This window comes from Bactrocera dorsalis, chromosome 4 (assembly GCF_023373825.1).
Source record: "Bactrocera dorsalis isolate Fly_Bdor chromosome 4, ASM2337382v1, whole genome shotgun sequence".
In the NCBI taxonomy this organism is placed as follows: domain Eukaryota; kingdom Metazoa; phylum Arthropoda; class Insecta; order Diptera; family Tephritidae; genus Bactrocera; species Bactrocera dorsalis.
In genome coordinates this window covers 53,526,223-53,542,253 of record NC_064306.1, presented here as the reverse complement: position 1 = coordinate 53,542,253, position 16,031 = coordinate 53,526,223, and the positions used below count along the sequence as shown (strand labels likewise).

General features: G+C 30.5%; 1 protein-coding gene across 2 annotated transcripts in view; it reads left to right on the top strand.

Annotated features, from left to right (window-relative positions):
* LOC105228797 (heat shock protein beta-1) overlaps positions 1-16,031 on the top strand; it is a 36,143-nt gene that overhangs the window by 9,266 nt on the left and 10,846 nt on the right. The window contains exon 2 of one of the 2 annotated variants that reach the window (XM_011208769.4): positions 13,360-13,398. The exons of the other annotated variant lie outside the window; for it this stretch is intronic. Within the exon in view, the coding sequence (XP_011207071.1) occupies positions 13,360-13,398 (39 nt within the window). The remainder of the gene's footprint in view (positions 1-13,359; positions 13,399-16,031) is intronic. 2 annotated transcript variants of the gene reach the window in all.

Sequence of the window (16,031 nt, the reverse complement as noted above, 5' to 3'; positions counted from 1 at the left end):
GCCATTATGTGGGTATATATGTCAAGGTTATATTGCGGTGCTACTCTACAAATTACTTGTGTATATACATATGTGTGTATGTATGTATGTATGTGATTGTAGTTTGTTTATGAACTAGTTGACTCGTTGCGATATGTCACTTGTCACTTGTGATTTGTTGAAGGTGTTCTGTTTTTATTTTGTTTTTAAATCATGGCACGTTTTAAATATGCATATGCATACAGAACTATACACACATATGTATGTACATATTTATACATATATATTTATATGTATATACTTATATGTTTTGGTTAGATAACTAGCGTTAATAACTGAATGAGGTGAACACGTGGGGTGAGCTGAAGCCTTTAAGAAACGCTAATTTCAATTAGAACTAAGATAAGGTGGCCAAACATATTGTTAGGGTTGCCAACTAGCTGGTGTTTTGAGAAGAATTGAAACTATTATTATTTATTTTATTAGATGTTTTATAGTGGCAAATGTGAAAAGAGCATAAAAAATATTTTCTAAATGGGTTGCCACCTTTTAAAAATACATTTAATGATTGGTACGTTTTTAGGCTTTACAAAATCGCAAAAAAGTCAACGACAGAGACCCTAGTGTCGATTTAGCCATGTCCATCTGTCCTTCTATCGTATATATGCGAACTAGTCCATCAGTTTTTGAGATATCGATCTGAAATTTTGCTCTCCGAGGCGATGCCTATTTGTCGGAATCCCCAATATCGGACCAAAGCCAAGTTTTTGTATGGAAAAGTTTTTCATTTGACAACATATCGGCACAAAATTCAATCCATGCCGAATTGTCTGAGGCAATGGAACGATCTGCAGCAAATTGTTCAGAGAACGATAAACTAAGTCCTTGTATTGAAAATTTTTTATTTGCGAAGGGTATATACATATGTATGTATGTATGATGAAACTGAAGCTAACGTTTTTTATTTATTATTATTTTTTTTTGCGAAAACAATCTTGTTTTGAGCAGAATATTTTTAGTTTGTGGAAATAAAATGTATGTGGGCAAGTCGCAACGCAAAGGTCTGTAGTCATAAATGTGTGGTTGATATTTTCGACATGTTTATGGCTTTACGCTGCCAATACTATGCAGTCATAAAAATAAAATAATTGGTCATTAAATATTCTGAAATGTGGTGACAACCAAACTAAAATTCTTTGGACAGTTTTTTCCATAATTTCGCTTAAAACGATATCAAAAATGTAGAACCAAAGCAATAAATTAATATTTAAACACAAAAAGAAAATATTTTATTAATATTAGCAAAAAATAAATAAAATAGTAAGAAAAAACAATAACATCAAATATTTTTGAAAGAATTTTTTTCCATATTTTCCAAAAAGTATTTATCCACTTCGCTTTGAAAAGTAGTATTCAAAGTGAAATCGCTACAAAAAAATTTAATTTCAAAATTTTCTAAATAACCACAAATCCAATAGAAAACCCTCATATATGCACTTTCGTTTCAAATTAAAAATTTTCACATTCGTCACAGCTAATAAAGAGCCAATGACAAGCTAGCGTATCGACGTTAATCACTTTGGCGTGCAACCATCGCTAATGGAAGCTGTGCATGCATGCGCACACACACCAAAGTATGTGTGCGTGTGTGTGGGTGAAACTATTGCGAAAACCGCTAGCCATATTTGCCGTAATGCAATTTGCACACAATACTCATACGCCCGCGCGTACCCATTTGATTTACGAGCCCGAAAATTCAATGATATTTGCATATTTGTATAAATAAACGCATACATACGTATATACATGTACGTATGTACATATGTACATACTCGTATGTGCATGCTGTGATCGTAGCGGCGAATTAGACGAAGAGAAATTGAGCAAAACGCATTAACTCATAGATCAGACAGTGGCTAAAAATAGCAGGCGTTGTCATCATTGTTAAGTTCGCATTTATTCAAATCAAATTGCAGCTAATACGGTATGCAGAATTTTATACACATGTACGTGCACACATACATACACGCAGACATCTGCATTTATTTCAAAATGACATCTGATCAAATTTGACCCGCAGTGACAAATAATTTTTCATACATTTTAATAATTTATTATCGCCTTGAAAATAGACTCCTAAGTTAATATATAGTAGTATAAGCGCCGACCAATCAAATACTTGTGTTCTTGATAGATTTTCCAAAACTCTTCTGCAACATTTTCAACGATTCTGAGGTCATTATGAAAACACAAAATTTCAAGCAAACTTGTTTTTCAATTTTTCTTTTTTTATTCAAAAATGATCCAGTCCGGGTCAAATTTGATCAGATCATATTTTCAACGATTCCGTAGCAGTAATGCAAAATTTAAAGCAAACTAGTTTTTCAATTTTTTTTTTTTTTCAAAAAGTGGTCCAGTCCGGGTCAAATTTGATCGTATGATAGTACACTTGCATTTTTGGTTTTATTCCATTTGTTGCTTGCCAAAGCCATTTTCAGCCGTCGCAAATTGAATGCAAGTGCGTCAGCAACAACAACAATAACAGCTACAATGACAACAACCAATTGAAAAGTAGTCTCCATTAACTGTACGAGCAGCAAATTCAGTTCAAGTTTTGTTCAAAATTAAAGTGTCAACAATGAGTCCCAACAACAAATGCAATTTATTTACAATTTAATGTATTTACTTGTACATCATTTGAATAAATGCATATGTGTGCAACAACATGTTAATTTCGCATTTATTAACTGAAAACATGCAAATCGTATTCCATATCCATAATTGTAAACATATTTATGTACATACATATCTACATTTGTATGAATATAGCAAGTATTGCTTCCAAACGTTTAAACGCTTGAACACCATAAATAGCGTTATGCCTTTGTACTTCCAAGCGTGTGCTTTGCTCATTCATTTACTTGCTCATTCATGCAGGCATTGCCTAATTCAGTGTTAAATACTCGCACCAATATATAATTGTTTGTATATATGTATGTATGTATGTATGCATGTGCATTTTGATCATTACAATTATGAGTAAAACGTGCTTGCATACAAAAACACTTGTCTGTCTGAAGTTACTTATTTACATACATACAAACATACAGAAGTACATCTGTGCCTATGCAAATACTTTTGAATGAAGTCATAATGAACGAAAAGCTCAGTTGGATACACGTTCGTGAGCTGAAAGTTCTCTGGATTGCGATTTGATCAGCATTTAAGTTCGATTTCAACAATTTATATTGATATTTTTTCAGTGTACGGTAAGCCTCACAAGGGTAAAAAATATCGGACAAAGCTCAAAACCCTAGCAAGAAGAATGTTTTGAATTTGGGGAGATTAAATTCTGAATTGTAAGAAAAAAATATACCATCTGATCAAATTTGACCCGGACTCCATTGTCATATATTTTATACAAATCTTCTTTATCGCCTTCAAAATAGGCTCCTGAGCCAATAGAAACATGCCATCGCATAATCCAATTTTTTATACACTTGTAGTAAACCTCGGCTGGCACCGCAGGTCATAGCCTTCAGACTCCATTACAATTTCATTCACTAAATTGTTGGACAGTTCATACGTGTAAACTTACGTCATATTCGTAAACCCAAGTCTCGTCACCACTAATTATGCTTTTGATGAATTTATAGTCTTTAGCTAGCATCTCTTTTGTGACCTCTACTCAACGAGGTTCGCAAAAGATTTCAGTACGAATTTCGCATTGACATATGTACTTCATATCCAAAACAGTAACCAGAATGTTTTGAGCGAACCATAAGAGATGTTTAGATCTATAAAAGATTGTACCATTCTGGCAAAAAAGTTTTTGATTCGATTCGCGGGCGGAGTTAAAATGGAAGAGTCCGAGTCAAATTTGATGATATGCTATATTGACCAAACGTTCCTATCTCCGTAAACGCCTTACATTACTTCCACAAAATTTACATGGATAGCTGAAATGAAGTGAGAAGAGAATCAAGGTTCTTTCGTACACTGTAGTTTGGCAAAAGTAGCACAATTGAGAAGAGAAAGGTTCGGAAGTAAGGATCAGGTAAAATAGCGTTACTCCTAAAGTTAGTATTCCACTATGTTTTCGAAGAAGACAATGTCTAGTTAGAACCCTTATTACTAACGAAAAATGTTATTTTCTAAATGCAAGTAGCTACGTATAAATCATATAGTGTATCTTGGATTAAAAAAACCTGAAAACTGAACTGAATGGAAAATCCATCTATCCAGGTGTAAACCGCAAAGTGACGAAATGTCATCTACTCTCAACTTGGTTAGATATGTATTATATGTAGATAATAAAGATATCTTGTGTTTTTCCAAGTACATGAACTTTCTCTTAGATGAGTTAGAAATAGCTTAATTCATATAAAACTGAGATCAGACGATCTCTAAACAGTTCCGAGTGCACGATCACTGGGCTCTCAACGATATATGGAATTTAGAGGCAATTCAGTACACCAAGGGAAATCAAGCTTAATTGGTTTCTCTCCCGTAATGAATTTTCTTTATTTTTATCGATTTTTTTTATCTAAACGGGTTTACCTACACGTAAGGTGTGTGTGTTGAAAAATATGAGCTTAGATTCTGTAATTTGATCATTTTAATATTCATCATATTATAGTATGCCTCTAACAAACCTGTTTAACTCAGAAATGACAAAATAAGGCATTATAATAATATGCAGCTTTTTCAACGAAAACTTCGAACTATTCTCTAGCCAATCAATTTGTTATCGGTAATTAATTGCCGCTGAGTAGAGAACCTTAGCCTGTTCAAGTGATTTAACAGTGACGACAGCAATGATATTTCACAATACTGTTATCTTTACTAATTATGTTGTTCCAAACAGGAATTTTAGTGCTTAAATTTCCATAAAAGGTGATTTGTTGAATATTTAGACTCTCTGATTTTGCTTCGCTGCAGTAAAAAATTAAAATAGTGAAAAGAAATCATTGCTCCAATACTACAAAGAACTAACTATCGTAAGATTAATTAATGAATAATAATAATATTAATAATAATAACTATAAAGCCGATATTATGCTTATCTTGAAGACACTTATAAATTTATAAATATTTGCAAAATTTATTATTTACACGTCAGTGATGAGATCATACAGATAAACACTTTATGATCCACTGTACGAAAATGTAAATAAATATGTATGTATATGACAAAAGGGAGTAGAAAAACAAGTTTCATTCAAAAACATTCGAAACACAACTGGGCATTACTTTATACATGTATACAAATGTAGCCACATGCCTGCAAACAATTTCGAAAGAACAAAGTCTACATGAGCTTGCAGATCTGAATACACCACATGTATGTATGTATAAACACGTGTTTGTTTGTATGGGTGTGTGCCTATAAAAAGTTCATTAATTGATTAATAGTTTAGCGCAGGGTCGAACCCAAATATTAGCGGCTATAAAATCGAATGGTGGCGCGAGTTTGGCATTTAAATACTTCCGTATTGCTGTGAGTGGTAAGAAGGGTAGGAGAAATCGGGTTTTAAACGAATAATATATATACATATATGTACATACATATGTATATTTCTAAGAGGAAATGTAGAAAAAACAAAGAAATTCCGCTACAAAAACAATTTTTCAACCTTTTTGGAATATTTTCCTCTAGTATTGCAATAAATCTTTCATTTGACACGCTAATGGCATTTTCCAATTAAATTAATAACAGTATTTTCGCACTATTCGAAAGTGATTATTGGCAAAAAACATATGTAGATAAATATGTGAGCACACAGACATACATACATATGTAAATATTATATTATCGTATATCGTTTCGCAGTTCTGTTTTCTGCAAGCGAGCGGCAAGTGAATGCTCAACTCTGACTAAATATTCCTGGCGGTAATGAGAGTATAGAGTAACTCTCACCTGTATAATATAAAATCAATTTGGTTTGTTGTTAGTGTTTAGCAAGATTTCGGTTATGGTTGAAATCCTTAATTTTGTATGAAGCCTCGCTGAAATCAAAAAAATAGCAGACTTACGATGATTTTCATGTTTTTTGTTAACTTAGCGAGTGTTCTTTTGCTACTCGCTTAAAGCAGAACGTGGTTAATAAAAGAGGTAACAGGACTATACACATAAAATATTCTAACGAGTGTCAAAAACCTGAAAGTTAAGCCACAATTTTTGAACCACAATTTTTGAACCGCTAATGTATTTTTTTGAGTAAACAAGCTTGAAACCGAGGTGAAAACCTGATTAACTTTTAAAAATGTTCAGAAAAGGGCTAAAAAAAATGATTGATCCTACCGAGGTTTGACCGCTGTTAGGCCGAACACAACTGTTGAGCCTGTTAGAAAAGTAGATTAAGATATGATACTGTCGCTGTAGAACAGCAATGAACAGAATGAACAGATGATAATGTTGATTCTCAGAAAAGTTCGGAGATTATATCATGCCATCATCAGCTGAATGGTAAAGAATTGTCCAAGTCTTAAAAGTGTCTTCGTAAAAATGGAGAGAAAAAAATGAAGATTTATAGTATATGAAAAGTTTCGAACTAAAATTTTTGAAAAATAAAAAAATAATCCCAAAAAAGTGATTTAATATGGAGGACCGCTTAGAAAAATACGCCAGAGCTAACTAGAAGCTCAAATCTCTAGTCTCGATGAGCAGGCGATGTATGAACTGCTTCGAAGATAGTATTCGGAGTGCTTTGGGTCGTACTGTGATCTCTACTAACTTTCCTGAGACGACAATAAGCAACCATATTCATTAGAACCGAGAAGTTCATAATCTAATTCATTATCCTACTGGGTACTAACTCAGGTATGAAGTATAGTCGGTAGAGCATATATAGTACAAGCCACATTAATTTATATGTATTCAAGTAATATACGAATATATTGCCTTTGCATGTCGCAAAAGCGCCAGTTCGCGCTGCGACAACAACAACAATAATAACCAAACATACAGACCGGCAAGGCAAGAAAGTTTATTATTTGAATTTATATTTAAACTAAAAATGCGATGACATCATCGTCGAAAGAGCAGAGCAAGCAAAGAATTTCAAAACAAGAGAGCACAAATAAGTGAGAACGTTTACATACGACTACGAGTACATGAGTATGGTATGTATATTCGCACTTACCTTTAGATTTTTATATTCGATAAGAGATGAAAACGCCACAGGCTATTGCGTAAAGTGTCGAACCCCCGAACGAACAATAACTGAAAATAAATAAAAAATAACGTAAAGTACAAAATGACACAAAGCACAACAGAAACAACAATAAAATTTTAATGCTTTTGAAGTTCAATACAACAAAGTACAATAATGAAATGTAAAAAAGCGGATGGACAGTTGAGTTTTAGAATGAAAAAAAAACTGTCAGACAACCGCTATGCTACCTAAATAAGCTTTAATGGAAACACAAAGGTAAATAGTTATGTCTGTATATACATATGTATGTATGTACATTAGTACAGTAGTCGGTAGAGTCAACACATCATGTGGGGCACTTAACACCGCTACCGACCGCCAATTCGACTGTCAGTAATAGTCAATTTGGTTGCTGACAGTATTGAGTACTCTTCTAAAGCTGTTTGAGTGAGTTTTTGGCGCCGCGCATAATGAGCGTAAGCGTATGGCCGCTGGTGGGCCACGGAAATGTTGGCTTTAGACTTTTGTTCCGCATGATTCGCTGTGTTCACTGACGACTTTTAGGAAACATGACGACACCGCGGTGACTGCTACGAATCACCAACGCACACCGTCAGACGCAGACGCCCATGCGGAATGAGTTGGTAACCAAGAATTTGTGGAGCACCCACACATATCCAATTAAAACTTATACGCATACATACGTACATATGTATGTATGTATGTATATACATTCTTAGCACGTTGTGGCCAGCAATTTCTTAAGTGATTATAAGTATGTTCATATGTTTGTATGTAGGTGTTTCAGGTGATTAGATTTTTATGCGTGTGCTAGTTTACGTGGGTCCGAGTTGTGTTACGAGTATATGTCAAATGTGGCAATTTTGGTATAAAAGGCGTTAAGTGTAGCATTTGTTTGATTATTTTTTTGCATATTTAAGGGTACTTAGGAATTCCGATTAAATTCAAATTACTGGAATTTTCTTACCTGTTTTAATATTTAAAATTAATAAAAAAAATTAAAAAAAATACTTCGAACTAAGCTGACTAATTATGCGGTTTAAGCTCCGAATTATTGTCTATTATATTTATTAGGGACGAAATTAGTCAAATGACTGCATTATACTATCCGATCAAATATGACCCGGACTGACAAAAATTAAATTTGTTATTGTCAATTTTTATTAGGAACGCAATTAGCCAAATGCCTGCATTATACTATCCGATCAAATTTGACCCGGACTGACAAAAATTACTTAAATTTTGTAGTTGAATACAATAAAATCGCCTTCAAAATAGGCTTCTGCTTAAAACAAAAATGCCAACACATAATTCAGTCTTCTATAAGTAATGGCAGGAATGGTCTTCAGGCCCTTCAGCGTCAAACCTCTCTGTTTTGACTTCTAATCGACGTCGTTCTTACATTTTGTCTAGCATTTGACACGCATCATACCCAAAACATTACCGAAAATCACCCCTCACCTCATTTTGTTAATTTTTTTCCAAAGCGAATTTGTTAGATAATTTTTTTTCGCGTCGTAAATAAACGTGCAACCAATTTCTTTGTCGATTCGGGTGCGAGTGCAGTTTAAATGGATCAGTCCGGTTCATATTTGATCAGATCGATTGATATACATGTACTCGTATGTACATAGGCTATACTTTACAGAGGTTGTTCATTTTCCAACCCGAGAGTAATAGCTTCATTTCTTTAACATTTGGACTTAGATCCAAAAATCATTTAACCTAAACCTTTAAAGAAATAAAAAAAGAAAAATCATAAAAAAATCTTTGTAACCTCCGCATAACTAATTAAAGAAATTATATTTTCCTTTCCAAACATTTTTTTCTTTTATCCAATAAATAGCTGCTGCCGCCCTTTCATTCGTGATTTTGAATTTCCCCAGTTCTTTTACTCTATCTTAATCACTTGCGGAGGAAGTGAATGTCTCAGCGTGCCGCACACTACAGACAAAGTCACAAAAAATGTCTACCAACGACTGGATTCTGCAATAATTCAGTAATCATCACAGAAATAACAAATTAACTGCGCAAGCAAACCCGACAAAAAGTTCAGAAAAAATGCAAATACTCGTACAGCTAGAAAGTCGGAAAGCATGAAAGTATGTCAGTACCGTTACTCGCTTCTTTCACATAGACCAAACCATATTCGATATACTAGACACCGTTATTGCTGTTCGTTTGCTATTATTTTGCACAACTGTTGCATCTTTGATTAGAAAGGAATGCTTGTCTACTCCCACGCCGACTTGCTGCCGGCTGGCAGACTGTCGTCTGTCGGCTGGTTTATCGTTTTTTCTATTAAATTTACATTTTTTTTGCTTTGTTGTAGTAATTCAAATGCCGAGCAGGGTAGTAAATGTGTAGCAATGATATTTCAAATGGCAAGTTGCTTTCTTTCACATTTCCAACAAGGAGATTGAGGTTGAATAGAGTGTATTCTTGAGGAAGAGGAAGCAAGTTATTAACAACCGTTAGTTTGTAGTATATACTACTGATTTATGTTTTTCGAATTTTTTTGTTTTTTTTCTTTAGAGTACTTTCTACCACAGAAAGCATCTCGGTTTATAATTGATGTGACCCATTTTCTGACTGCTGACTGTTGCTAGGCAGCCTCTCTTACTCAAATCTGTCAGCTGTCATTTCAAATATGACATTTCTAAAGTGCTTAAAACACTTTTTACGCAAATTCTAATTAAATTATTATTTTAGTGCTCATATACAGTCAAATGTAGCTGTTTTAAAATGCGTCTAATTAGTTTGTTTTTCTACTCTTCGAGACTTGAAATATTTTGCTTCGTGCCCCATTTACGTTTCCTTAATGCTTTTATAGTATGTACATATGAAATGACATACAAAAGTTATGCAAATTATTTTTTAATTTCAATTATATTTAATGTGGTCAGTAGACACAGTTACAAACGGAGAAATGTACACATCCGTTCATACTCTGCCATTATGACACAATCGCTCACAAAGCGTGACGAATAAATTTGTTTAAAAAATGCGATAAACGTGGCGTATGCGATTATGTCGTAATTTGTATTAAAAATTCAAAATTAGCACACCACTTAAGTGTCTACAGCAAGTGAATTAAATGTTTGACATTTCTACTTTTGCTTATGTGTACATACATACATACATATGTATGTCTGTATATGAAAACTATTCTGTTGAAAAGAGATGAAGCTACTGTTATGGAAAGCCGTAAGTTATAAAAGCTTCGCAGAGCAGGAAATATTTAAAAATTTTTTATTTATATTTTTTTGGAATTTTTGGAAAAAATATATATTACATATTAAACTTTTTTTTATATATTTTTTTTGGAATTTTTGTAAAAAATATATTTTTTGTATTCAATTTTTTATTACACTATAAGCTCGTCAAGGTGCTCTAATATTTTTGCTCAAAGTATACCTGTCATAAATAAAAAAAATAAAAATAAAAATAAAAAAAAACTCCACACGTGTTTTGCTTTATTTTAAGTTTTTCTTCCTGTATTTTCTGTTCTGTTTTTACTCGCGCTTCGTGAGCAATTAGCTTGTTCTAACTCCAGCATGTGATTACCTACAGTTTTCGTAAATTATACTAAAAACTTAATGCGATATTTTATTACATCATTATTGTAGAAGTGCTGGAAACCAGTTGAACATTAGTTATATAATGTTTATGACTGGAACTGTTTACTTTGGTGCTATTACCGGCAAGTTTGTTCTATGAAAGATATGAACTAACTATGTAATAATAATAATGTGTTGTTTGGCAATTAAAACAACACATACAGCTCACGAAATTCAACAAAAGGTGCCAAGTTTTTTTTATCTCTTCTAACAAATTCATTAAAAAAAAACGTTGACTTAATTACCCAAGCTGTTATGTTTCCAAGCAATTAGACTTGCTTTGTCGAATCATTATTACAAATTCACCCGAAAATAAATGTGCATCTTTTGGGTAACGAGCTAAGCGAGAGTGCTGATAGTGAAGTAATTATTATTATTATTTTTTTTTTACAATTTTCTGAAGTAAATCTAATGAATGGAGGATTTACAAGAATTTTTAGCACATTTTTGACAAAGAAAATATATTAATTTAAGCAGAAATGGAAGATTAGCTTTCAAAATATATTTATAAAAGATATTGTAAACAAAACCGCCTGTTGAAGAAAAATGAGTTGGCAATACTAGCTTGTTATTCTATTATTTTTCTAAATTAGAGACCTACAGACTTGCCGAAAAGTTCTCTGAAACATTTACTAATGTTTTGGGACATGTATTTAATATTTTTCTTTGGTAGTTGGCAATTCTGTCCTCAAAAACGTTAGCACTCAAACCCACCAAAAACAGTCAATAATGGCTACTGTTGCTCTTATTTTGTAATATTGGTTTTCAATCGACGGATATTCAATTCCAAAGTATATCCAAGTTTGTGACTAGTTCTTTAAGACGTTAGTTAAAAGAGAGTCAAAGTCATTAGCATTAATTTCTCTAAGGTATTGTCTCCTGTTTTTAACATTCTGTTGTCTCTTGGTCCTTATACATTAGATTGAATTTGCTTAAGATTTTAACAACACCAGGAAACATTATTGGAACATTTTCTTCAGAATTACTATCATTTTAGATCTATCAGTTCTTTTTGTATACTATGTATGTTAGACTCTAGTAACAGAAGCTGTTACAGTGTTTTCGACTTGGAAGTTATCTTCCTTAGAAAAATGTTGTTTCAGCTTTGCGATTTGAAAAATGTTTCAAGGATATATTACATAAAGAAAGTGAAGATGTGTACTTTACTACTGTTTGAGAAATAGTTCAGGACGAAGGAAGGAGTTTTAAGGGGTTATACTCGTATACAGTTAGAAGGCCGAAAAAGCGAATTTTCTAGATTTTTTTGTGAGAAAACTTTTAAATTTATTGATTCAAAAACTTGTACACATATTATGTTTTCTTTTAACTGTATTTAAAGCCCTAGTATTAGTAAAAATATTTATTCGGAAAAAAACTACAGCTGATCTCTTGGAGCTCCTTTCAAAAAAGCTACGACCACTATATCTCTGAACTGAATCCTCTGAAATTCAAAAAAGCGAAGAGATTTCCTTAAAGTAATGTTAAATCTAGTAATTAATCGAAGAAATAAGCAAAAAATAAATTTGACGAAAATCTTTTTTTTTTTTTTTAATTATAACTGTATATACCCTTAATACTCATCTTAATATATAAAAATCACGTGTCACATTGTTTGTTTGCGATGGACTCTTAAACTACTGAACCGATTTTAATGAAATTTTTAACACTGTGTGCAGTTTGGTCCAACTTGAAAGATAGGATAGTTTATAACTCTCCTTATAGTCGCATTATTTATTTATTGCAAATTATTTGTTTATTATTAGCAAAGAGCTATCCACCAGTTGGTGGCGCTAAGAGCGGTATTGAGTGCGGTATGTTACAGTAGATGGCGCTACAAACATTAAAAACATTAAATGAAAATGCGTTGTTTGAAGTTTATATTATTTGTGGTAAAGTTATACGAGTCTATGACTTCCAAAAAAAAATAAAAATTGGGCGGGGCGAAGTTCGCCGGGTCAGCTAGTATACATATATATTTTCAGTATATTCAGTATTTTCGAGTAGACAGGGTAGGGATAGGGTTTTGTCATGATACGTCATGGGTAGCCGATATGCAAGAGCCTAATAAATATAATTGACAAATAATATAAAATATTTACTTTTTATTTACATGCATAAGTAGTATATATTCATTGGCAAAAAAAATGAAAAAATTGAAACATATTGACTTCGAATTTTATAACAGTTAAGCACTGCAGAAAATCATACAATTTTTATTTACAATATTTTTAAATTCATATTATAAGATTTACATTTATATATGTATGTAAATATATATATATGTTATATACATATATGTAAATATATTATTAAGAAACATTAGGTACAATTATGTATATACATATGTATAATAAACATACCAAATAACATGTCTTCTTTCTCTCTTCCTCTCTGCTCTTTTCCATGCTTACAAAAATAAAATAATGGAACTACAAACTGGCATTAAAATGAATATAATGCTATATTTCATAACAAAAATTTAAAAAAAATAAAAAAAAAATTAAAAAAAAATATTACTTCAACTGCCGCTTATTAATGCTTCTTTTATACAAAATTTACCAAAAAAAAATGTTTCAAAACAGTTCTACTAAAAAGACAACAACAAAAACCAGCAGTAGCAGGTACATACCAGCGATATTTTGGCTATTTTCGTACTATATGTGTGTTTTTAGGTTTTGTTTTAATTTGCTAATCGAAAGTCACAATTTGCATGCGCATTCACTCTACTCAAAGCGTTTCGATTGCTGCGAATTGCGAATATTTTCAACTTGAAACATATTTATTTGTGTTATAAAAACCACATAAAGAAACCATGATTCAATAATTCATTTTGACACTCAAATATTTTCATTTCAATCTGGCGAACATTTGCATGCTGACGTGTGTGTATTTTACTAATCGGAACATTTAGATGCCGAATGCGAAATGGATGTCAAGCACCTTTCGTGCCATGCTAATGCTTCACAAGCGTCTCTCGCGCAAATATACATATACACTTATCTCACACATACACACACTTATAAATTTATACATAATATTTAGCACACAACGCCAAATCATAAAATTATACAGCTATCATTAATATACAAGAAATAATATTTTGTTTTCTAGTACTCAAAAAATTTAGTAAATGCAAAAATATTTTAATTTCTCTAATTTTCAATTGTTTTGCATAAAATAAATTATAATTTCTAGAAAATTTCGCTTTAACTGTATGCATGAAATCTAGAAAGTTCTGCTTTCAATTTCACAGATTTCCATTTGCTTCAATGTATTGAAATTTCTTTTGCACAACAACAAAATACAAAATTGGCATTAATAAGATGTCTAACAAAAGTTTGGCACAATTGCCAAATTCCATTGAGGCAAAGCGTTCATTGTCTTTTCGACAAGAAATATATTTAGAAGATCGAAATATGAAATAACTGTGAAAATAAGAAACCGGTGGATGGTGAAAATGTAAATGAAATTTGAAAACATAAAAATATATGTATTTAGATAATTAGTAAAGGTAATAAACTAAACATGTTAAATTTTATAAATAATAAAAACTGAAATTTAATTTTTAGTCAAAATATCAATATAAAAAATTAAAACGTATTTATTTTTAATATAATAAATTATAAAATGAAAAAAAGGGCAAAGACTATTAAAATTTAAAATAATTAAAATGAATGTATGAAAAAAATTATATTAAAAACTAAATTATAATTTTATAAAAAAAAAATAATAATGATAAAAATTCCGAAAAAATATTTAAAAACAGTTAATTAAAATTAAAAAATAAAACAAATTAAGAAATTTGAAAAAATAACATTAATAATGATCAAAAAGTTCACTAACCTTAAAAAATAAAGTAAATAAATGTATTAATATAAATGAAATTCTTAAAGTAAAGAAAAAAACTTAAAATTATAAGAGTGAATTCTAAAACCGCAATCTAGAACTGATTGCAAAAGTATTGAGAAATGAAAAAATTAGTTATTAAAAAAACCTATTATAAAATTACATTGTATTTTTTTAAATATTAAAATAATACTAAAAAATAACACAAATTAAAAAAAGAAAAAAAATTAAATTTAAACTAAACACAAGAAATGGAAAAGAATAATAAAATAAAGTATTAAAAATCCACAATTTGGAAAGAAAACGAAAAATTATATCAATAAAATTAAAAAAAAAATAAGAAAAAAAAAATTTAAACCTAAACAGAAGAAGTATAAAAGAATAGAATGAAGTAATAAGTAAAAATATTAAATATATAAAAAATAACACTGATATACTAAAAAATTAATATAAAAAAGCGAATAAAAACTTGAATTAAAGAATATAAATCACAAAAATTTTCATAACCAGAATAAAAATCGAAAATTAAATTTAAGAATTGTAAAATGAAAAATTTATAAAAAAATAATATATAAAAAAGTAATGGAAGACAAATATTATGATTATAAAAATAAAAATAATGATTTAAAAAAACAAAAGAACAGTAAGTGAAAATAAAACCAAAAAATCGAAAAATTAAAAAAAATTTATAACCAAATTAAAAATTTAAAATAAAATTTTAATAATGAAAAAAAAATAATATAAAATTGAAGGAGCCAATATTATGAACATAGAAATTATTTAATTATCATGAATTAAATATTAAGAAATAAGTAAATAAGTAATAAGTGAAAATACAAGCAAATATACAAAAAATTTAAAATCGATTTTTTTAAACTAAAAAGCAGATTTAAAATACAATTTTAGGAAAAAAGTAAATAAATACATAATCAAATTATATAGCAAAAGTTATAAAAATAAAAATTTTTTAAAACTAGAGTAGAGAAAAGGAATTCAAAAAAAAAAATCTCAACAATTGAGTTCATGAAAAAGACATTAGCATGCATACAAGCATACTGTCACCATTTTATTAAATTTTTGAATATTTCACAAATATTTCATATTTACAACAAATTAATTGTCACCTATCATTTATTGTATTATAAAAACTATCTCAAAGGCATATGTATGTATACTCATATGATAATTAATAATACTTACATACACAACAGCCTGACAATGATTTTTCGAAAAGAAATTAATTAATTTATGCTAAAAATAGTGAAGAGAAATATGTTTACGTTTGACTGCAAGCAAACGAATGCTTGGCAACAGCTGCCATAGAAATGAGCACATTTGAAAAAAAAATTAGAAAACAATGAAGAACAAGAAAGAAAGAAAAAATTACACTGTGTTAAAATGAAGCAAA